Source organism: Ctenopharyngodon idella, chromosome 16 (genome assembly GCF_019924925.1).
Source record: "Ctenopharyngodon idella isolate HZGC_01 chromosome 16, HZGC01, whole genome shotgun sequence".
NCBI lineage: Eukaryota > Metazoa > Chordata > Actinopteri > Cypriniformes > Xenocyprididae > Ctenopharyngodon > Ctenopharyngodon idella.
The window spans coordinates 11,987,932-12,013,465 of NC_067235.1; the positions used below are offsets into that span (position 1 = coordinate 11,987,932).

General features: G+C 35.9%; 1 protein-coding gene across 2 annotated transcripts in view; it reads left to right on the top strand.

The window, feature by feature from the left end:
* The window catches only part of pde11al (phosphodiesterase 11a, like), a 34,288-nt gene extending 17,579 nt beyond the window's left edge, over positions 1-16,709 (top strand). For both annotated transcript variants that reach the window (XM_051866661.1, XM_051866659.1), the window contains exons 5-20: positions 851-915; positions 2,287-2,407; positions 4,695-4,770; positions 4,854-4,921; positions 5,057-5,149; positions 5,325-5,375; positions 6,446-6,592; positions 6,807-6,914; positions 9,229-9,338; positions 10,612-10,702; positions 13,489-13,589; positions 13,895-13,972; positions 14,052-14,115; positions 14,315-14,389; positions 14,493-14,576; positions 14,658-16,709. In XM_051866661.1, the coding sequence (XP_051722621.1) occupies positions 851-915; positions 2,287-2,407; positions 4,695-4,770; positions 4,854-4,921; positions 5,057-5,149; positions 5,325-5,375; positions 6,446-6,592; positions 6,807-6,914; positions 9,229-9,338; positions 10,612-10,702; positions 13,489-13,589; positions 13,895-13,972; positions 14,052-14,115; positions 14,315-14,389; positions 14,493-14,576; positions 14,658-14,927 (1,602 nt within the window). In that variant the 3' untranslated portion in view covers positions 14,928-16,709. The remainder of the gene's footprint in view (positions 1-850; positions 916-2,286; positions 2,408-4,694; positions 4,771-4,853; positions 4,922-5,056; positions 5,150-5,324; positions 5,376-6,445; positions 6,593-6,806; positions 6,915-9,228; positions 9,339-10,611; positions 10,703-13,488; positions 13,590-13,894; positions 13,973-14,051; positions 14,116-14,314; positions 14,390-14,492; positions 14,577-14,657) is intronic.
* Positions 16,710-25,534: the final 8,825 nt, after the last annotated feature.

Below are 25,534 nucleotides of genomic sequence, written 5' to 3' on the forward strand. Positions count from 1 at the left end.
TATAGCTTACGTTTAGCTTTCTACTTTTGCCAATTGTATTTAGGCTTCAAAATTCAGAAAAGTTGTGTTTATTTTTATTTTTTTTTAATTATCACAATGTACAAAACGTGTAAGAATCATAAACTTTTATTGCTCAGGGTAATGCTAACTTCCAGGTTGGCCTGCAAAATCACTTCAGCACTCTGTAGCATTACTTCTTAAAGGAACAAAAGTCTGTGCTTTTTCTTTGCAGGTGACTTGTATTCCATGCATATTTGTCACTGACTGCATATATCGTTCATCCAGTAGAGGGCACCGTGTTTCAGCACTTGATAGTCCAGAGTTAACGTAGAAGAAGTAAAGAAAATAGGGATAAAAAGATGATTCTCAGTGCCTGCATATTGAATGTGACATTACAGTGACTGTCTGCTTTGTTTTAGAAACAAAACTGCTGTAATTTGTCCATTTCTTAATTTTATATATGTTCATTAAAATATCACTTTATCATTCTGCTTGTTGGATAATCAGTCTAACAAACATTTTTAATATTATTTGGTCAAATCCGTTACTCTTTTTAAAGTAATTTTTTGCTTTTTCAAACAGTGTATTCAGCATCGATCACAATTCTACCTCCATTCATGCATATCTAGGCAATTAGACTTACAATGCCTGACAAACAGTAAAACAGAGCCATAATATGTACCAGAATATCACAATATATCAGACTTTAGACTAGTAAGCAAACACCGCTCAGAACACCTTGTCCTGGAAATCACCCTAGCATTGTAGCAGCAAGTTTTGTACAGCAAACATTGCTCACTGCACACATTTTCTTTAGAGAATGCAAAAATCTTTTTTACTGTGTTCTCAGGTAGTGAAGTTCTCCCAGACATTTGAGCTTATGTCTCCACTGTGCAGCGTCGATCATGACATCAGGTGAGAATAACAGGACTATTAATAATATAACATACTGTTACTTGTGTGTTTATAGTGTATGTAATGTGGGTGGCATGTCAATTAAAGTCGTCATGAAACGGAAGTTGCAATATTCTTTTCTTCCCTATTGTGACATATATCCGAGTGAAACAGATATATTTCTTCTGAAAGGAGAAAAAAATGTAGGATGGGACTTAATTTCGCTCTTGGGAATTGATTAATTGATCCTAGGAAGTTGGGTGTTGCTAACTAAATGGAGGCATATTTGAAAGTCATTTTGCAGTCAGTTGTGGAGGATTTAATGCTGCATTCATGTGCTATCGGAATTATTGTAAATATGAGTTTCCTAGTTAAAAATTGGACATGAACGCCCTCTCAAGTCGTATTTGCCAGTGGGAAGCTAAGGGATAATTTTGATATCCAAGTTCCCGAGTTGGGCATGCCATAAACTTTAAACATGGTGGAGGGGAGAATGATGGCTGCTGTGACTGGTATTCTTTATTAGTTTATATTAGTATATTAGTTTATGTTAGTTCTTTATTAGTTTTTCCACAACAGCTACATCGCCTTGTCTTGTCATTAAAGTAGTGCATATTTACATACAGTATATGAATAATCATTTGTAGCATATTGTGTTTTGTACACAGCGAAAATAGCCTGTATTTGACTGAAATTCCAAAATTGTCAGCAAGCTGACTATCTAGATTGCACAGTGAAAGTTTATATTGTTGTAAATGAATGAGACGATTTTGGCTTTAATAAGATTTTCCCAATAAATAGGCAAAAAATAAACCTGGTGTCCTCCATGATTCCTGTACTATCTGACAACAAAGCACTTGAATGCGACGAACTCGTAATCACAACTTCAGAAGTGGGTAGTAGGAAATATACAATGGCAGGTGAAGGCAGCATAAGTCCTGCCCTCCGTCAAGACATACCTTATGGAGAGAGCAGATGCCGTTTCGAGAGGAAGGGGAGGTTAACGTTTTTGATGAAAGATTATGAGTGCACATTAATCTTTTATAATAAACACTGCAAACATTCTGTAAAAAAACAAGGCCTGGTTTCACAGACAGGGCTTACATTAAGCCAGGATTAGGCCTTAGTTTAATTAGGACATTTAAGTAGATTTTATAAATGTTTCTTAGAGGGGAAAAAAACATCTTGTTCATCTTGAGACAAAACAACGGTTACTTGAGCTGTTTTTCTTTCAGTTAAAACAGCTCAAACATGCATTTTAGTCTAAGACTAGCTTAAGCCTGTCTGTGAAACCGGGAGAAGAATTGTCAATTTTGATTTCATAGTGACTTAAATGTATACTATGCTCAGTATGTGTGTTTGTGTGTATGTGTGTGCATTTGACAAAGTCAGCATGGAGAAGGTGTCTTGTTCGGACTGGCTAATCAATAACAGCATTGCTGAGTTGGTTGCATCAACCGGACTGCCTGTTAACATTAGTGACGTCTGTCAGGATCCCCGCTTTGATGCTGAGGTGAGCAGTACACACCCTCTCACTCGGTTTGATTGCTTGACTCACACAAAAGTTTGTTTCCACCCCCAACTGGCTGTTCCCTGCACGTCTCTTCACATGGTGTCAGTTGGGTCTGAACTAGCATGCTAGCAGCATCTGTTTACCACTGTTGCTAGGTAAGAACTCAGGTGATGACATTGTGAACTAGTGCCCTTGTGAAAAATAAGTACACTTTAGCATACTTATTCAAAAGTACTCAAAAAAGAGTACTTATTTTGGAAAACAAAAAAACCTACTTTAAAAACTTACTGTAATGCTTTTGGACACTAAATTGCATGTTATTTACAATTAAATGAAAATGTATTATAGTTTAAATTTATATTCAGTGCAATTCGTTGAAATTAAAGTGCTTTTTTGACCCTTTTAAGTAGTATTATTACTTCTATTGTCTATGGTTAACTAAGTAATTAATTACTAGATACTAAATACATATTCAGTGTAAATCATCAACAGTGTCAAATTAGATTACTGTACTAATTAATCTCGCTAAAAAGTATTGCATTACTTATTACTTTCTAAATCCCATATCAACCTCAACCAGTTGAACAGTAAGGATATAAACAAAACTGCTCTTTTTAATTCTTTCAAATAAATAATATAAAACTGCATGAATTGTTCTTGAACTGACTAAAGTATTTTAGCGGAGAAGATTATATTAAAAACATACATTTTAACATTAGACTTAAAATGTTGATGTTAAATCAACTATTGTTCTATAGTCTATACAGTATTTAATGCAATTACATCAGAAACTGTAATTGAATTACAGAAAAATTAAGGAGTAATCCCTTTACTTTTTGAAAAGTATTAAATTACAGTAACTAATTACTTAGTAATGAATTACAACAACACTGGAACTGAGACAAGCATTGATGGTAAATTAAAACGTACTTTCATGTAATTTCTATTGAAACTTGTATGACGTATTTAAATATAGGCCTATTTGTAATTTGTAATTTATTTGTAAACATTTGTAATGATTGCAATTTAGTACATTTAAAATTGAATTATTGAATAACACACTATAGCTAAATTATATTGAAGTACTTTACATGTGCTAAATAGGTGTACTTCTTTAAAGCATGACAAAATATTATTAAAACATAATGGTTTAAAATGTACTTTAAAGTAAACCTTTTAATTTGACTATTACAAAATGCACTTTTTAAATGTGTACTCAAGTTTGTTTAAAAAAACAGTAATGAAGGTGTACTCTCTTTAAGTTCACTTAAGTGGCCTTTTATTCAATTAACATTATTTTATCTGCAAGTACAGTTTTTTTTTTTTAAAAATATGCTTTTAAGATTTAAGTGCACATTCAATACAATTAGGCACACTTCTTTTTCACAAGATAAGCAAATACACAGATCAAGCATAACATTATGACCACCTTCCTAATGTTGCGTTGGTCCCCCTTTTGCTGCCAAAACAGCCCTGACCCAGTTTCCCAGCAGAACATTGCCCAAAGCATCACACTGCTTCCGCCGGCTTGCCTTCTTCCCATAGTGCATCCTAGTGCCATGTGTTCCCCAGGTAAGAGACGCACATGCACCCGGCCATCCACGTGATGTAAAAGAAAATGAAGGCCACCTTCTTCCATTGCTCCATGGTCCAGTTCTGATGCTCACGTGCCCACTGTTGGTGCTTTCGGCGGTGGACAGGTGTCAGCATGGGCACCCTGACTGGTCTGCAGCTATGCAGCCCCATACGCAACAAACTGCGATGCACTGTGTATTCTGACACCTTTCTATCAGAACCAGCATTAACTTCTTGAGCAATTTGAGCTATAGTAGCTTGTCTGTTGGATTGGACCACATGGGCCAGCCTTCGCTCCCCACCTGCATCAATGAGCCTTGGCCGCCCATGACCCTGTCGCCGGTTCACCACTGTTCCTTCCTTGGACCACTTTTGATAGATACTGATAGATACTGACCACTGCAGACCGGGAACACCCCACAAGAGCTGCAGTTTTGGAGATGCTCTGACCCAGTCGTCTAGCCATCACAATTTGGCCCTTGTCAAACTCGCTGAAATCCTTACGCTTGCCCATTTTTCTTGCTTCTAACACATCAACTTTGAGGACAAAATGTTCACTTGGTGCCTAATATATCCCACCCACTAACAGAGAATCAGTGTTATTCACTTCACCTGTCAGTGGTCATAATGTTATGCCTGATCTGTGTATATACATATATAAACCCAAGTGTACTCAAACACACACTCGTATCATGCAAGCAATGTGTTTCAGGCGGACCAGGCTTCTGGTTTTCATATCAGATCAGTTTTATGCGTCCCCATCTGGAATCGGACACATCAGATTATTGGTGAGTTTCCCTACACAAATGCTTAATTGCTTAAGCACAAACCCACAGAAACAGCAATTAAAAAAATGTCTTACTTTCATTAGGTGTTGCCCAGATTCTGAATCGCTTGGACAGGAAGACATTTAATGATGCAGATCAAAGGTTATTTGAGGTGTGACTTTATTTCGAATTTTTGATGTTGCAATAAAATGATCAATCAGTATTTTATAAGTGAATTAGAGCCACTACTGATTCTTTCATAAATCATATACGCATGAGTAATTTTCATTTCCATTGATCCTCACAGGCATTTGTTATTTTCTGTGGTCTGGGCATTAACAACACAATGATGTATAACCAGGTGAAGAAGACTTGGGCCAAGCAGTCTGTGGCTCTAGATGTGAGTAATATCTCTTATTGTTATTTTCTTCTTCTGTTTTAAACTGCTCATAAACATAACAGCTACAATCTTGCCTGCATATAAATCTCATAAGAACAGATGGTGTGCATAATCTGTGTGGGTATTGAAAAAGACTTTGTGTGCATAGTGTATTGTTGTTTCTGTCTTTTCCCAGATGCTGTCCTATCATGCTACATGCTCTAAGGCAGAGGTTGATCGACTGAAAGTAAGTCTAGTCAAACTATGGTAATTAAGTACATACTAACTAAATGCACTGAAATGATCCTGTTTTAAATTCATTATTTATATCTAAAACAAAATTTTAGATGTTCTCAGTGAATGCAAATTGATCAAAAGTGACAGTAAAAACATTTATAATGTTACAAAAGCTTTTCATTTCAAATAAAAGCTGTTCTTTTAAACTTTCTATTCATCAAAGAGTCCTGAAAAAAAAAGATATTACAAAAATATTAAGCAGCTCAACTGTTTTCAACATTGATAATAATAAGAAATGTAACCTAAGCACCAAATCAGCATATTAGAATGAGTTCTGAAGGATCATGTGACACTGAACACTGTAGTAATGAGCTTTGTCGTCACAAGAATAAATAGCATTTTAAAGCATTTTTAACATTTTCACTGTAATATTTCTTAATATTACTGTTTTACTGTAATATTTTTATACTGTTTTATTGTATATTTTTAAACAAATAAATGCATAAGAGCATCACTTCTTTCAAAAACAATAAAAAATTGTTTTTGTAAATTTAAAAAAATGTCAAAGGAACAAAAAAATCCCATTATAGAATATAATATAACTTTTTATAATTTGTTTATTCAATATCTGTTAGAGATTCATTGTAAACATTAGAAATGGTTTGCCAGTAGACTGTAATGCCTGTCATGCACATTTGAAATGAATATCAAAAATATCAAACTTACTGTATTGTTTGACCAGTGCAGTACTATCTTTACAGCATGATATAGCTAGATTCTGTAGTGTTGCAAACACACTCTTAAAGGGCCGGTACTTTCCTCCAGAGAGACATGATGAAAACTTCAAATTAAACTCATACATTAGAGAGATAGATGAGCAAAAAAACATCTCAGCCCCCTGCGTTTCCTAGAAATTTATAGTTGGTGGGTCCTAGACTTGAGAGAGCTAAAGTATTAATAATTGAAATGGCAGAGTGTAATATACTCTTTCTGTTTGAGCCCTCAGTGGACCAGGCTCTGCTCTGGTATTTAATTGCCTTGCTACCAGAGTCGCTGAGATTGTCCCCTCTCTTCTCTCAGGCTGCTAAGATTCCCCTAAGCAGTGAGCTCGGGATCGATGAGTTCCACTTTAATGACTTTTCTCTGGACAACGACGCCATGATCACTGCCTCCCTGCGGATGTTTTTGGAGCTTGGTGTCGTGCAGAAATTCAAAATTGATTATGAGGTGAGGCAGTCACTATGAGAGAGGGGGCGAAACGCCAACCATACTGACTGGAAGAGTGAAATGCTGCTTACATATGTATGCTGTGTTGAGTGTGGATCGCTGGGTTATAGATCGGTGACATACTGTGCTGCAGGCTGGTTCCTGGAACACTGTGGTGTCTGGAGCTACTGTACGGTGTGTGAATACTACAGCGTTCGTTTCTTTTCCTGCTCAGGTGCTGTGCCGCTGGCTGCTTACCGTGAGGAAGAACTACCGCACGGTAGCCTACCACAACTGGAGGCACGCCTTCAACGTCTCGCAGTGCATGTTTGTTATGATCACTGTAAGTCACCAAGCACAGATGCTGAATGAAGTGGCCTTCTCGACTGATAATATGTGATTTGATTTGAAAAAAAGTGCACTTAATTGTATTGAATGTGGACTTGTAGTGTACTTCAAAAGAATATTTTTAAAAAACTGTACTAGCAGATATAAGGCCAATTAAATGTTTAAAGAGAGTATACTTTCATGTTAACAGGCTTTAGTACACTTTCTATTCATCAAAGAATCCTGAAAAAAAAGTATCATAGTTTCCACAAAAATATTAAGCAGCAAAATATTAAGCAGTTTTCAACATTGATGTTTCTGGAGCACCAAATCAGCATGAATGAATTCTGAAGGATCATTTGAAAAGTTATCATTTACTCACCATCATGTTACTATGATTGTTAGCACACTTAAGTACACTTTTAAAAAGTGCGCTTTGTAATAATGTCAAACTAAAAGATTTCCTTTAAAGTACATTTTAAATCATTGTTTTAATAATCTTTTACACTTATATTGATGTGCTGACTAACACACTTAAGGACATGTAAAATATTTGATTATAATTTTAACTGTAGTGTGTTATTCATTATTACAATTAAAATATATAAATTTTAAATGTAATATTGAATACCACACTACAGTTAAAATTGCAACTTAAAGGGTTATTTCACCCAAAAATGAAAATTCTGTCATTAATTACTTACCCTCATGTCGTTCCACACCCGTAAGACCTTTGTTCATCTTCGGAACACAAATTAAGATATTTTTGATGAAATCTGATGGCTCAGTGAGGCCTCTATTGCCGGCAAGACAATTAACACTTTCAGATGCCCAGAAAGCTACTAAAGACATATTTAAAACAGTTCATGTGACTACAGTAGTTCAACCTTAATGTTATGAAGCGACAAGAATACTTTTTGTGCGATATTGTAGATATTATTGACTTTATTCAACAATATCTAGTGATGGGCGATTTTCAAAACACTGCTTCATGAAGCTTTATGAATCTTTGGTTTCGTATCAGTGGTTCGGAGCGTGTATCAAACTGCCAAAGTCACATGATTTCAGTAAACGAGGCTTCGTTACGTCATAAGTGTTTCGAAATTTCAATGGTTTACCACTGGGGGGCGTGACTTTGGCAGTTTGATACATGCTCCGAACCACTGATTCGAAACCAAAGATTCGTAAAGCTTTGAAGCTTCATGAAGCAGTGTTTTGAAATCGCCCATCACTGGATATTGTTGAATAAAGTCGTTATTTAGTTTTTTTTGCGCAAAAAATATTCTCGTCGCTTCATAACATTAAGGTTGAATCACTGTAGTCACATGAACTGTTTTAAATATGTCTTTAGTAGCTTTCTGGGAATCTGAAAGTGTTAATTATCTTGCTGTCAATAGAGGCCTCACTGAGCCATTGGATTTCATCAAAAATATCTTAATTTGTGTTCTGAAGATGAACGAAGGTCTTACGGGTGTGGAACGACATGAGGGTGAGTAATTAATGACAAAATTTTCATTTTTGGGTGAACTAACCCTTTAATCATTACAAATGTCTAAGTACAAATATTTTTAAATACATGGCATACAAGTTTCAATAAAAATGGCATTGATGTGTATTTTAGTTACCATTCTGTAAACATATTTCACTTTAAACATATTTCAAAAACAATAGAACTAATTATTAAATTACATATAAAAATGTATCTAAGTCCTAGTGGGTCAAAAAGCACTATATTTCAGCTAATTGCATTTTAATTAATGAATAAATTTAAATACATTTTAAATACATTATATTTTCATTTCATTGCAATCAACATGCAATTAAGTGTCCGAATATATTAAAGTATATTATTTCTGTAGTAAATACCCCTTTTAAAAGTATGTTAAAGTGTAAGTTTTTCACAAGGGAAGGCAATATTTTCCCTTATAATGACTTGAATTTGCAAAGCTGTTGTATGACTTGAATATAATTCACAAGTCATATAAAGTATTTTTCATAATGGTTTTAAGTTGAATTTTTTTTTTTTTTTTTGGAGCTTGACCGCCCCTGGTCCCTCATCCACTTCCATTGTTTGGAAGAGATAAACACCTTCGGAGTTCAACAGAACAAAGAAAGTCATACAAGTTTGAAACAAAATGAGTGTCAGTAAATGATGGCAGGGCATTCATTTTCGTGTGAACTATTCCTCTAATGATTTTCTGAGGTAAAGGCTGTAAATGCACATAGTTTAAATCAATAATGTTCTTTCAGGCCATAATTTAATCACTGAATTGGAGGATTTGTGTGACTGGGTTGACCACAGTAGTAGATTTCTCTGTTGTGGATTTCAGACTGCTGGGTTCCAGGAGGTGCTGACAGACTCAGAGATTCTCGCACTTATGGTTGGGTGTTTCTGCCATGACCTGGACCATCGGGGCACAAATAATGCCTTTCAGGCAAAGTAAGTCAAAAGTTTGTCAATGTAAATTGCAGTGGTTGTTCATGGTGCTCAAGGATGAGACATGTCATGCAGCCTGTCAATGTTGGCATGTATCTAATATGACTAGCTTCTAATAACTGACAGATTTGTGCCAATACTGTGGATTTTTAAAAATCAACAACAAAATATATGGGAGTTTCTTTTTCTCCCTTTTAAAAGTTGATTAATCATCTTATTTTGCTATCCTAATTATGCACGTTTACATGGTTAGATCATTTATTATAGCTTGTCAAATTTGCCCGTTTGGGTGTGAGCAAAAACCGTTTTTTTGTGTGTCCCTTAAAATGCAAATGAGATGATGCTCCCAGCCCGCTTTCCAGAAGAGGGCAGAGCTTTAACAGCTCGCACTTCAGTTGCTCAACAACAACAAAGCTGGAGAATCTCATGCAGCCAAAAAGATTGTCAGTAATGCTGTTCAGCCTTACAGTGTTCAAACCGGAGTCTGACACTGATGGAGAGACTAAGGAAGAAGTTACAACTTTTAGAATGCAGTTGATTCAATTCATTTGTGAAGCAGTCCGATGTAAAATGACGGCATGGTAACAACACTCTACAACAACTCTTCCTCTTCTCTAAAGCAGCCCAACATGGCCTCACCCCCTTTGTTGTGTGTTCCCTGGGGCAGAGTTCATGTAAATGTTGGGGTTTGTGATTTCACCAACCCGGGAAGAAGCTCGGTGTAGCCCCTACCATTTGTTGTCATCCTTAAAAAGCGATTTCTGTAAAAGAAAATATCTCCCTTTGCTTTGAACTTTGAGCGTCGTAATTTTGCAGATGTTGTTAATGCTCAAACAGCAACATTACACACTAACTAAAGTTAAAAAAGTGAAATCATAATCAAGGACCCCTTTAACATTCTTAAAACAAGATACATTTACAACCGTTCAAAAGTTTAGGGTCGGTAAGACCTCTTATCAAGGCTGCATTTATTTGATTAAAATACAGTAAGAACAGTAATATTGTGAAATATTATTACAATTTAAAATAATTGTTTTCTATGTTAATATATTTTAAAATTTAATTTATTCTTGTGATGGCAAAGCTGAATTTTCAGCATTATTTTCAGTGTCACATGATCCTTCAGAAATCATTCTAATATGCTGATTTGCTGCTCAAGAAACATTTCTTATATATATTTTGTAGTGCAGTCTTTAAATAAGAAATTAGCTCTATGTGTGTACAGCAACATAATGTTCTTACTGTACTGTAGCTTATCTCTATTGTGTTCCCAAAGGTCTGGGTCAGCACTGGCGCTGCTGTACGGAACATCTGCCACACTTGAGCATCATCATTTCAACCACGCTGTCATGATCCTGCAGAGTGAGGTGAGTAATGTTCAAATGACATGAACTAGCATGTCTGTCAGGTCACAGTACTGTGAGCAGTAACAAGATAAAGCACTGAATTGTATTTTTATGAGGATCATACAGTTCAAGGTAAATCCACTACTATCCACACTGAAATTGAAGTTACTCATACATTTGGACAAAGATCAGAACACAAAGAACATTGTCAAAGCAATGGACTAATACCGTGTCCCTGTCACACCTCTCTTGTAATGAATTTGCAGAAATAACCCATTTTACCCCTGTCCACATTTGCATGTCTCAGTGGATGGAAAGAATGCAAATGGCTGTCAGCGTTTGATTAAGTGGCTGATTTAGCTCTGAGCTGTTTAATCATGACCAAGCTCTGTATCGATTTCCTGTAGATGTCCATTGAGCTTTTTTAACCAACACCAATTAACTGTGCTAAGGAGATTCCCCTCTTGGGTCAGCCTCACTGAAGCAAAGAGAGAAAGAAATTGCTTTCTATCGCAGAGACTGAACAAGCGTAGAGAACTTTGGAGACACACTCTTTATGAATGATACTCAGGGGTGTGGAGTGATTCCTGGTTTCATGATTGGCTTTATTTCAGAGGAAAAGACAGGGCTTTGTATGAGTAATAGAACTTGGAATGAGGGATGTGCTTTCCACAAACTTCACTTAGACCTTAGGAGAGTGGGGTCACATTTTACTTGTGCTATAAAACCTACTGTATCATATTTGATACGCAAATTTCCAAGGACTCTAAATTATCAACATGATCAAAATTTTGCTGAAAAAACTATTGTGAACAATCTACCACATGTCTTCTTCTGACTGACAGTTTATACTTTTAGTTACACTTTATTTTAAGGTGTCCTTGTTACAGTGTAATTATACATTTAAGTACTGAGTAATATTAATTAGCTACATGTACTTACTATAGGGTTAGGATTAAGTTTGGTTAAGGGTTAGTTGCATGTAATTATGCATAATTTATAGTTATTACTATAGTAACTACATGTAATTTGAGTAACAAGGACACTAAAATAAAGTGTTACTGTACTTTTTAGCAAGTAAAATACATTTTAGTACAATTCTAAAAATGCCCCCTTTTAGGTTATGGTACACACTACTTTTTGCTGTGAAATCTTTACTGATTTTAAAAATATATTTGATATTGTTAGTAATATTTAAGATCAACATTTACTGGACCGAAGCAGCTTAGGTTTATTTGATTATCCGTACATCATTTTCATGAAAACATGATAAAATATGAGTATTAAATGTGATACATCAGGCTTTTGAGGAAGGTTTATTTGTACATCTCTCAATCATTATGGTATTGCATTGCAAGATATATTTTGCTCCCACAATAAAATGTTCACTGTTCAAAGTTTACATGCGAGAAAAAGACTAAATTAAATCTATTCATCATAACAAGCGATCAAGTCTCTGTTTGAACTAAACCACTTGATTCATATGGATTAGTTTTTTACGATCTCTTTATGAACTTTTTGAAGTGTCAAAGTTTCAGTTGCGAAGGCAGTCTATGGAAGGAAATCTGACAGCATTCTGTCATCAAAAAGACCTTTATTTGTCTTCCGAAGATGAACGAAAGGGTTTGAAACAACATGAGGGTGTGTAATTAAAGGTGCAGTAAGTGGTATTTGAACTACGCTGTTGGATATTGTTGATATTTGAAATCAACCCAAACAAACACACCCCTCTCTTCATTGCTTCGCCTCCAAAACTCACACTCCACTTCTAACCACTTTGATCTGAGTCGGTATCGAACCGCTGCCCGATCGCTGCTGGGATGTGAGGCGAATGCACTAACAATGGCATTAAACACCTCATTCACTAGCGGGCATCAGTGTGCAGTAGTTTAACAGCAAAACTCTCACTATCTAGCCACTGTTGCACACGCAATGCGAGTGGATGTCTGTTTATCACAGCTGACGCACAACAAAATGCTTCATGAAAAATAAAGCGCAGCTGATAAACGAACGACAAGGAAGCACAAAAAATTAACATACAGTACACAAGAGTAAATACAAAGTGTTCGTTTTTAGTTGCAAACAGCACAGCAGCTCCAGACAATCAAAACCCAGTGTACTCACATGAGAAGCGGGATCAAAGCAGTTTTCAGGCCTTCCCTCTTAGCTCTCTCCAGCGATGGAAAGCTTTTCTGATATAACCGCGTCCTAAAGCGCTTGCCCAGGCATAAATCTTCATTCCAGTGATATTCTTTTGAGCTGTTTTGTATTGTGTCCCATTTCTCGTTCTGTAGTTGTTGTTTTTTTTTTTTTTTTCCCTTATTTTCAAATCTCCCTCTTGCTCGTTCTCTCTCCTCGACCGTTAGATGTTTGTTATTGGACTCAGCCCGACTAACTTCCAAACAATGGATTTGAAATATCACTGAGTCCCCCTTTAATGACAGTTTTCATTATGGGGTAAACTTACCCTTTAAATATCATATTACTAAGATATAGATTGACAAGCTATCAGAATTTCATCTTACTTTTTGGCCATATAAATATCAGCACCTTCACTTAGTTTTGCTCAGTTTTGGCCTCTGAATAAAATGTAGTTGTTTTTTTCTTCCACGAGTATGAGCCTCAAATTCTCACTATATCATATTAAAAAAAACCTGATGAAGATTCAATAAACTCTTCCATTTTTTAAATAGGTTGTTCAGACTATTATTTATATGTCAGACTTTACATTGTTAAGTTGACAAAGTCAAATACGATTTTGTCATCATTTTCTCATTGATTTCTAAATAATGTCTAACCTTCAACAGGGTCACAACATTTTTGCTAATCTATGCTCCAAGGAGTACAGCAACATGATGCAGCTACTGAAACAGGCCATTCTGTCCACAGATCTCACCTTGTATTTCAAGTAAGTAATAGTGCCAAGTGGAAATTTTTGTTTAAATACATATTTAAAAGGGGTAGTGGTCTTCAGCTTCAAACAGCTCTAAATATTCTACCAGGTGCATGTAATTCATGTTTATGCCACAATGAGGCGCCCTTTGAATGGAGGCAGAAGAGGTGATATTAAGCCTCTTTGGTGGCTTTTGTTCAGATCCTAAAAGCCTGGTGAAGATCTGCAAGATCTCCACTATAAGGAACATTAAATAAAATTAACTTGAACACAGTGAAAGAACCTTAAGTGTTTTTTCCCCCCCCCATTGGACATAAAAGAAGAAGAACCAAGTTCTTTGAGGTTGTTCTCTCTGGACAGTTCAGTTGGAGTAATGAAGAACATAGAGACATGTTCAGGTGAGTGAATACAACTTTTAAAATTGATAACAGAAATGCCAGGAGCTGTTGTAATGTTCTAAATATTTAAACATACCAGGTCTATGCTGATGACTGCCTGCGACTTGGGTGCAGTGACTCGACCATGGGAAATCTCAAAACAGGTTAGACAGACCTTGCAAAAAAAAAAAACAACCAACATTTTGTCTTGTTTTCTAGTACAAACATCCTTCAAACATGATCCATTTATTTGAGAAGCAAAATTGTGTGAGGAGATAAGCCTTGTTTTCAGAGAGAGGCATTTGTTGGGATAATACCATAGTGTACATTAAAATAATGTTATATCTCTGTTTCTAATTCCAGGTGGCTGAACTAGTGACCAGTGAATTCTTTGAACAAGGTGACAGAGAGAGATCAGAGCTGAAGTTGACACCAGCTGTACGTATTCTCTCATCAACAGATACCTCTGATTTTTAAAGTAAAATTTGTTAATTTTTCACTGAAATTGATTTTATTTTGCTCTTGTTTATTTTGTTTTCAGGCCATTTTTGATCGTAATCGTAAAGATGAGCTCCCTGTTCTTCAGCTGGAATGGATTGATGGAATTTGTAAGCCACTATATGAGGTAAAACAGTTAAGTAAATAAACCAAATTAAATAACTCCGGCTAATTAACTTTTATACAGTGATGATAATGTATTTTACAGGCTCTTGTGAAGTTGAATAGGAAGCTTCAACCGATGGCAGATGGAATTGATGCCAACCGAAAGAAGTGGGAGGAGCTTTGTCTGTCCTATCAGCAAACACGCAGAGCCTCTGAGTGTATCTCCAATCTGAAGGCAGGAGAGATAGAATCCTCTCAGAGTTCAGACTCCACCCATGAGACGGAATCAAGTCAGAGTGAAGCAACCAATCAGAGCAAAGACTCCACCCACTGTGTGGAGCCAAATCATACCCCAGTAGCCAATTACAAATAGGAGGCGTGATGTGGCAATTAAAGGACGGCCCACTGAGTAATGAGGACTTTGACAGCTTTACTATGTTTACATACAAAAAAAAAAAACCATGTTAACCAACTTTTCTTTGTTTGTTTCTTTTTTTACATGGGTTGCTTTGAGATTGACAGTATTTCTATTGAAATTAAAGGGATAGTCCACCAAAAAATGAAAATTCTGTCATTTACTCACCCTCATGTTGTTCCAAACCTGTATGACTTTCTTTCTTCTGTGGAACATAAATATTTTGAAGAATGTCGGTAACCAGTTTCAGCTCCCATTGTCTTAAATTGTATGGACAAAAAAAAAAAAAAAAATTATATATATATATATATATATATATAAATAATGGAACCGAAACCGTTTGATTGCCAACATTTTTCACACAATGCTTCTTTTGGGTTCCGCAGAGATAAGAAAGACCAGGTTTGGAGCAACATAAGGGTTATTTTTGGGTGAACTATCCCTTTAAATCAGGCACTTGCACTTGCAGCACAATTTAAAACATTAAACAATGACTATGGTTTTAAAATGAAAGTATAACAACCCATATTTTTGAGATTTAGTCTCAGAAAAAAAAAAATTATAATGGCATATGTGACAAAACTGTGAAAATTCAGGTGCACAAAAAATTGAATGTCAGAATTTGTAATGTGTTTAATGCTCAGATGTTGCATTCAGTGAGTCTTTACTGCTATATTGCAAGTTTTACAAAGCCTAGAATTACATAAATATAAAACAGAGTTGCTGATAGGATTCCTATGCTTGAGATGCAGAAACTGAGCACTGATTTGATGAATGTATAAATTAATATCACTGTGATTTTTTTGCTGTTGTCTCTTCAGACTTGCATGGAACCACTGGGACAACTGCTGATTGTGTTATAATTTTATATTGAAGAGCACAAATTGTTTAATGTTTGTGTATGCATCCTTAGCCTCATGTACCTTTCAATCATAAAATAGTATAGCTACATTACTACAACTTTTACTGCAAAAATACAGTATACATTGTCTTGCACATGATTGCATACCAACTGTTCACATGGCAAACAGAAGATTATTCAGAATGAATTTGAATCAGGGATACGTCCTTGAAAGTTGATTTCTAAGATGAACCAAAGTCAGTTATCACACTACTTAAAAAGTGAATTTGTTGCATGCAAAACAGACATCTGTTCTTGGCATGTGAGTTTCAGTGTTCATTTTTGTCACGTTTAAATTTAGTATGTGAAATTTATTGTATTGTTTTGAATGCACTACGAATGCCATGAAATGCATGCTGCATAGATTTGACAAAAGCAACTTTATGCTTTAAATGAGAGTTAAACTCTCGGGTTGTGTTGCAGTCTTGCTACTAATGTTTATCGGTGTGCACACGGTCAGATTATGCTCTTTCAGTTCAGTTTGTCTGCCTTATTAAAATGAAATGTAACTATTTTTGCATTTATTATGATTGGACATTTCAAAGAAAAGAGAAAGAATGCATTTATATTCATACCGTGAAAAAGAAGGCCAGAAATAGCTTTTATATTTTATTAGCTATAACATAAAATGTTCATATATCATACTTGGTGCCTCAGCGTGTCTCTTGTAGAGAGATTCTCATACTGTATTTCAATGGATCATATATCCATCAAATGCCACATGAATGAATATGATATACTGTGCAGTTTGTAAGAGGTACACAGGGTTTTTTCTTGCCAGACTGATTGCTGGTCATTTTCCTCAGGCTGTTTTGTAAATAAAGATCACTGTGATGCAAGCGAGTGTGGTGATCCGTGATTGGTTGCATGAAACCCAGACTTCTCATGTAAATGTCTCATAAGTCATTATCATTCAGAAACATAATGTGCAAAACTCATTTCCCAGCCTAACCTTTCGTGCATATGAGTTTTGCATAACAGATATGCTGTAATTTGCAACAAGCCAAGAATGCAGACAGCAAATATAGCTTATGTAAAACAGCATATGCATAAATATTTGGCCTGGGTGAAAGTGTGAGCACTGATGAAAGCGAGCGTTTGAAGTTGTAGCTGCAGAGAGAGAGAGGCTTTGTGCCGGACAAGCCGACTGATACAAAAGCAGCGTGGCCGGCTGCATCCAGCTCTGCTCTCTGTAATCTATTATTCAACAGGGACTCAGCTGCTTTCCTGAGGCTTTAAAACCAAGAGAAAACAGGAATGAGGCAGAATAACTTCAGTTCTGTGTGTTTCAGCACACAATCTATGCCTTACTCAGAACCAACTAACAATTCCCATATTGTATTATATATGAAAGAACCAAAGCTCAAAATTAAATGTTACATACTTAAAAAAAATTTAAAAATCAGAAATATGCTGTTTAATTTCACATTGTAATAGCTTACACAGACATTGTTTGCAGCAATATAGCTATGTGCCAGATTTACACACTGTCCATGTGCGATTTTGGACTCTTTATTTTGGTGTGGACATGACTATATTTAAAACATTTTGGACAAAAAGCTGGATCCTGCTGGACGCTCGACACCCGACAGCCAAGTAGCACGTCCATTCTGCGCCTGCATAAGAAGAAATGCTTTTCCGTACCAGCAGGTGGCAGTAGCTGAACAGCCAATCAGAATGATCAGATGGCTCGACTGACCGACGAGCTCCGACGCCGATTCAACATGTCGAATCGGCTGAAAAAAAAGCCGACGATGACCAACTTTAGCCAACGGTGTGGAACACACTGAGAAAACTTAGTCAGCCGACGAACAAAAACTGCCGGACGGCCGACCGTTGGCTTGGTGTGTTCCGGGCTATAGTAAACAGAACTGGTAGATTTTTATTTTGTACTCACAGTTTAATTGCTCTTAACACTCATACATTTAACTTAAAATTATCATGTAACCCAAATGTAAACAATTTTATTAGCGTAAAATTAGCTAGCTATAACAAGCTAATTCAGAAAAGGCTAACTTGTTAATTTGCTAACATGTTAACAATAGCATGGTATAGCTTTTGCTGAATGAGTACAGCACTATAATCAATTTAACATACTTGCTCTAAAACCAGGTTTGCACCACTTGTCACCATGATATTAACGCTCCAAAAACCAATGTTAACAGAAACTCTTCTAAATTAGCATAACAAAACATTAATCCCCCACTTTACATTAATCTTGCACAAAAAAAACATTATATAATACTTCATTTTAGCTTGCACTCTCCCTTTTGAGTGCCATGGGCAAAGCATGCTGGGAAATAGAAATCCCAGTCCAGTTTCAGTTAAACTTAAGTTTGTCTAAATTAAAAGATAAAAGTTCAGTTTACTTAAAATATGTCAGTTGTAAGAACTTGAAAGAAAAAGAAAGTGCTAAATACACATAAAAATTAATTTGACTGAACTAATTTGTTTAATTTAAGTTTGTCCTACTCAAACCAATTAATTATTTTGAGCGTTGGGGTTTACAGTACATTAACTTCTGCTAATATACAAAATAGAATATCTTATTCCAGGCAAAAATTAAGATAGATTAGTGGAACATATATAACAACTAACAGCAATGCACTCTTTAAAAAGCGAATCTGCTTCTTGAGAAATTGCAAAGGAAAAAATAACCAATAGAGGCTGAGGGAGATGAAAATTATAATATTATGAGGCTATTTATATAATAATAACAATGTTGGAATAACAATTACATTCACCAGAAATATAGAAAAGCTCCAATTTATTTTATGATACTGAATCAATTTGAAGAACTGAAAACCTCTAAACTAGAGGCAGTATGAAATTAATAGGCTATTAATATTAATGTATGCATATTTGCGACGGAAACTTGACAATGACAAGTTAATTTTGCATAGAAATTGTTCATTTCTATGTCTAGATTTGTGATAACTTTGGGCTTTGCTGAACATAATAAAGAATCTTATTATATATTAATTATTCACTTTGCGGCCACAGTGCAACAATGAATAGGAACGTTGGTAGTTTGCACAAATAAATCTTGATGACAATCAGAACTAAATGCAGTCTGCTCATGTCATTAATATTCTTTATGTAAAAATATAATGGATGAGGGTCATGAGTCTGGATTTGAAAGCAAGTGTTTACAGCAGTTACTGTATGTGTACCCAAAGTATAAATATATTTTGAGTAAACTGCCATTGTTCAATGTTTGCTCTTTTTGCAATTAAGATGAACACATGGCTCAAGAGTTTGTTTTACTCAAGACTGTAAAAGACTAAGGATGTATCCAAATAGGTAACTTGTCACATTTAATTCTTTGTCATCCTTTGTTGTATTGAAAGTCCAAGAGTCTAAGGCCAAACATTTAAAATGAAAGGTCAAATGTGATTTAATAACTTTGTATCTAGAGGTTTACATTTTTATTTCCAACTGTTTTTAGTTCAACATTTTGCCATAAGTGATTCAAAATGTAAAGCAATGCCCCTCTCTGAGCTCATAAGCCTCTAAAAGTCATTTTTATGTGCATCTTCAAATCCCTGTGGTTTGAAAAAAATACAGTGCATCAAATAAATACAAGCTCTATTTTCACAGTACAAGCTGAGATTTATAACCGCACACATGAAAGTCAAAAAGCGCACTCTAGAATTCCCAGTAAAGTTCAGTGTTTTCTGCTACGGCTTCAGCTTGAGTGCTGACAGTGGAGTGCATCCAACCCTGTCTACTCTTAACCTTCCTAACAGAGAACTCTTTATTAATTGGCCCAAGCTACCAGTGTCAGATTTGAGTTCACTGATTATTTATACTGAAACAATACATCTGATTCTTCTAGCTTATATAAGTACGTTGCTCATGTGCTTTTCCCTTAAGGACGAAAACTTGCTTTAAACCCAACTCCCTGCTACTCACGCCAGCCTCCACGGCTCAATGGCCTTTGTGTTAATGCCAAAACTACTGTAGATGTTTTTATGAAGATGCTCCAGTCCACAAATCAATTACGGGTGGGAAAAATGTGCGCGTGTCTGTCTCCCCTCACCGTTCTCCATCGTTTTCTATCTGCATGCCTCCCACAATCAAAGAGATCTCAACGCTTTGACTTGTTGGTGAAAAATTAATGTGAGAGAAGTTACGCAACTCTAGCTTTGAATCGGCTCTTCAGTGCATTTAAAACAGGCTTAAACAAAGACCCAGAGAGAAATGGAATTATAGAGACTGGAAACTATACTCCTCTATCTCCCTTTTTTTTTTCTTCTTTTTTTTTTTTTATACAATTGGTTAGTAGCCGAATGTTGCATAAGACTTCAGAGGAGAGTATAGGAATTGTAAACCTTTGAGTTATTTTTGGATAAAACACTACAATGGCTTTAGAACTTCACTGCAGACTCCAGGGAAAGAGTTTTGTACAGTAGTTTTCTATTTATAATTGTTTTTGTTTTTTTCTGCCATGTTTCTTTTTAGCAGATCAGTTAAATCTACAAACAAATGGCATATGATAGCCTAATGGCTGGAGCCACACTAAAATCTTTTAACATATTCTTTGAAAAGATTTCCATTATCGAGTGAGTACATAAAAAGTGTTCTTGCCAAAATTAATTATTTAGGCCTATATTTTAAGCAGGCGGGTCGGATTTGACGGGAAATTTTGCATCACTGGCCCTTGCTGTTTACTAGCCTACATAAAAACAATGGCTGCATCCGAAAGCTTAGGCAGCTGACTCGTTGCCGTTTGAGCACGGTACCTCATGAAACTGATGATGCGTTCGTTCACACCATTTCGTAATTACCTTAAATAAGAGAAGACAACACGCGACGCTGGAGTTGTTTACGTCCACGCGCGGAGACCTTGCGCCAGAGAAACAAGCGCGCCGCCATCTTTATAATATTGTCTTTGAACTTCCGTTTTTGCGTTTTCTGTGGCATCGCTGTCAAAGTATAATTAGCAGGTGAAGTGGATTTACTTGTTGTAGAGTTAATGAAAGATTCATGAGCATTGTAATGTTTAAAGCAGATGTCTTAACAAATGTCAGTAGACCGGGAAGATTTTAAAACGAGCACTTCATTCATAAATACGTAAGATCGCTGTGGAAATACAACCCGGAAGACAAAAGATGACGAGCGCAGCGCGGATTCACAGCAGCGCCATCTTTGATTTTTAACGGGAATGAAAGCATCTTCAAATGGAAGCCCGTTTCCGCCACTAAATAAAAAAAATAAAAACAGTAATTGCGACTTTTTATCTCACAATTGCGTGATATAAAGTGACAATTCTGAGATATAAACTCGCAATTGTGATATAAATTCACAATTCTGAGAGATAAACTCGCAATTGCGTGATATAAAGTCACAATTCTGAGATATAAACTCGCAATTGCGAGAAAAGTCAGAATTGCGAGAAAAAAGTCAGAATTGTGAGTTTATATCTCAGAATTCTGACTTTATAACTCGCAATTGTGAGGAAAAAGTCAGAATTGCAAGAAAAAAAGTCAGAATTCTGACTTTATATCATGCAATTGCAAGTTTATCTCAGAATTCTGACTTTTTTTCCCTCACAATTGTGAGTTATAAAGTCAGAATTGCGAGAAAAAAAGTCAGAATTCTGACTTTATATCACGCAATTGCGAGTTTATATCTTGCAATTCTGACTTTATAACTCGAAATTGTGAAAAAAAAAAGTCAGAATTCTGAGATAAAAAGTCGCAATTACTGTTTTTATTTTTTTATTTAGTGGAGGAAACGGGCTTCCATATCTTCAGAACTAATCTTCAGTGGGTTGTACTATTATTTAATGTGTTTTTGGATTGTTCTGCTGACGAAACACTGCAAAATTATCTTTCCAAGAAATCTCAGTACACCTGAGCTGTGGAAAATTATAAGTGGTCTTGGAGCTTATACAACTCTTTACAGCGGATGCCATTGAAAGCACGGTAAGTCTATACCTCATAGCCTCGCTTTCATATGCTGCTCTCAATAATGTCTATTAACTCTGCATTCACGCCATGTCATAATTACCGTAAATAAAGCTCCATATGCTTTCTAATCGCTCTCACTGTACTCGCTGTCATTCACTGATCGGTCTGAACAGCGTGTTTCCAGTCAAACACACCTTAAATCTGCAGCGGTCAGATGGTACAGTGGCCACGTGGTACAAGGTCATATACTGCATTCACCCCATGTCGTAATTACTGCGTAATTATGCATTTCTATGGAACCATTATCAACACCTAAATGAATCTGCAGCAGTCAGGTGGTACAGCAGTCATGTCGTACAAGTAGGAGCTCTCAAACAATTCCCATCTTACAAGCTGTAATTATGAGCTCTACGAGGATGTGAATGTATTTTACAAGTTCAAATCACATAATTGCGGTAATTACAACATGGCCTATAGCTCTCAGAAAATTTACGAGTTTACATCTACAATTGCGTAAATGCTTTTTACAAGTCAGGATAGTTACAGTAATTACAACATGCCGTGAACGCACCTTAATTTCGGACAGACTTCTGAGGCAGCATAACGATTTAAAGATCTACAACAAAATAGAGCGAGCTTTGGTGATAACTAAGTGAATACTTGATTACAATACTAATTTCTTTCTAGAAATGACATCAAAAGTGGAAAACGTTGGTCAGAAACGTTCATACAAACTGACCACCAACTGTAACTTTCAGATGGCATCTTTATTTTTAAGCTCAGCTGTCAGGAAATGGAATGCACAGATTTGTGAGATATCAAAGGCAGTGAAGGATACCTCTATGCTGCCTTCAAAAATCAATCAGATGAAGGTATCTTAGGAGACATGACGTAAAGCTAACATTGGATTTGGATGTGCCTTGCATCCTCTGAAGGCAGCATTTTAAAGCTTTTTGGCCACAGCCAACAACTCCGCAATTAAGTTGTAATGTAATGTTCCAACCACATGACGATAGAGATGCCATATATGGCATTTAAACTATAGCTTTACGCCACGTGTTATTTACACAGTTGAGAATTGGGATACATAAGATGCTGTAATCGTAATTACTTTAATTTGAAACAGATAAATATTGAGTTACAGAAAATGTGTTAACTTACAATACTTCTTCCCTTGAGTCTTTGAAATAGGTTGTTGACAGAACAATCTGCTTTGGTGTGGAATGTTTCTTGAAATTTCACACAAACAACACACTCTTTACAGAACACTGATGTTTTTTTGCTTCTGTATTATTTGTACATCACCAGCAGTAAGTATGTTATGGATGACTATACATGGAGATTTATTTCACGTTCGCCGATTCTCAACATACTCAACATGGGTGTATGAGGCTTACACATATTGAGCTGTCATCTTCTCATGGATGATGACACCTGAACCATTTTCAATAGAGGGGTATGAAATGATATACCAGATGAAAGAAGCACTTCACACATTAGCTTTGTAGTGATAATGTAAACATAATTCAGTTCCAAGCCCTGACCCTAAAGCACCTGCAAAATTAGAGCGCTGCCCTCATTTTGATGGAAATTGCATTATTATTTCCATCTGTACGATTCAGAGCAAGCCTCAGCAGAACTCTTCTCATGTTGATGATACTGCAAGTCTTTTTTTACACCAGTAATGAACGACATCAGACAGATTCACTAGAACTCTGGGGTATGCTTTTCTCCTAAAATAAAGAAGAAGAAAAAACCTCTCTTTGACTCTTTGAAAGAGGAAATGCAAGCACTATATCTTAAATTCTGAATGTTCACATTCACAGATATTGTTGAATAAGTCACACCCTTTGATTCCAGCAGTTTTTTAATATGCCAATATTTTATCAATTAATATAAATGACAAGGCGAGTTTGGCAACTTTCCATATAAATGACAGAACAATTGATTTCCCCCATTTGTTACAATTGCTTTGGCCTGCTACATAAAAACTTGCAGTTGCTATATATAAAAATTCCTAAAAAGTTGTTTTATCTGCAGTAACCAAAAATTAGCTTCATAAAATTATAATTTACAACATCATTAGTCTTCAAAACCATTTTATTAAGTAATAAAAAAATAATTTTCATTTGCTGTACAGTAGTGTCCTCCAGTGGTAAAAATGTAAAATTGAGAACATAATTTCTGATTTATGTTCTGTTCTGTTATGTTCTATTCCTCCTGTATGGCTGTCCTTGAGGAAGAGGAGTAGGAATAAGATGAAGAATGAGGAGGACGGCCAAATGAAGATGACAAAAAAAAAACCTTTCAAACAGACTAACTCCTTCCTTTTTAACATTTGTTACAGATAAGAGCAGTGCAAGAGTTACGCTGAGTTTCAAAATGATCTACTCATGGGATCTTAGAGTTCTCTCTTTCAGGATAATTTACCGCTGCAGGGCCATGTCACCATGACAGCTGACCCCGCCTCTCTGTCCTGACAGGCTAGTTTTGGATTCTTTCAATAAAAGCCCTTTGATTGCGCACTGGGGCACCTCAGGGTTCCCTGAATGGCTGTCAGAGCTGTCAGAGTGATAGACGGGTGGGTATTTTACCTCAGAAAGTAACAAGCGAGGCGTTAACTCTACAAGTGTAAGACCTCTGCCATTCAAATGGTAACCTCTCTCAGGCAGATACATTCACTGCTTAAAACCAGACAGCTGAACAAAAGTGGATTGAGATATACCCATCTATTGCATCTCTCCAAAACTTGCCATAAATGAAGAATTCTTTTATTAGCCATACTCAAAATATTTAAATTCAGATTGGGTAATCTGGTTAATTTGATATATGAGTGGTAAGTAAAGAAAAGGTGTCAGACAGACATCATTTTCTTACTAAAGCCATATACCACACTGTTATGAAAAAGTCAAGAATCAAGCACTTACTTTTCTTTTAAAAAATTGGAACTGAATTCAGCTGGATAATGACAGTAAATTTTGCAACATTGACACTGTTATTGAACTGAATGAATCAACATTGAAGCTTTATAATTACACTATTGCCTTCTGTATATCTGCTTATAGCGGAAGTTAACTTGTCTGATTATATTGATGAACTGTGCAACAATTGAGTTACTGAACTGAATCGAAACAACATTGAACTAAATTGAGTCGAATAATTAAACTATTATCTTCTATTGAGCTGCTTTACAGCTAAAATTGAATTTGTTTCATAATTGATTAATTTTACAACTTTAATACTGTTATTTTGCTGTGTGTTAATGTGAAGCCGCTTTAAAACAATCTGTATTATATAAAGCACTATGTGACTTGATATGTTGCTTATCATTTAATAAGAATAAACAAGCCATTTGGAGGAAAAACACAATGAGAAAGTAAAGGGCATAAAAGCCAAGGAGTCTCATAGTCTGCAGATGTCCAGTGCGCCGTATTAGAAGCTCAAGCTATATGGAGAGTGATTGGCCAGATATAGACCCGCGGTCCGGTGATGGTCTGTTTCCTGTCATCTGTGGAAGATAATCTTTCTGTTGTATATGAATATTTTAACAAGGTCAAAAGACAAAGGGCACTTAATGACCCTAATGCATTTTACTTATTGATCTACATACTGCACAGACAAACATAAGCTGAGCGCTTTATTCATTACATGCATAATAACTGATTTGTAAAGGGAGAACATTTTGACAAAGCCTGATAGATTTACCACTGTGGGAGCTATAAAGAAAAATGGACCTTGTGTACTGAAGT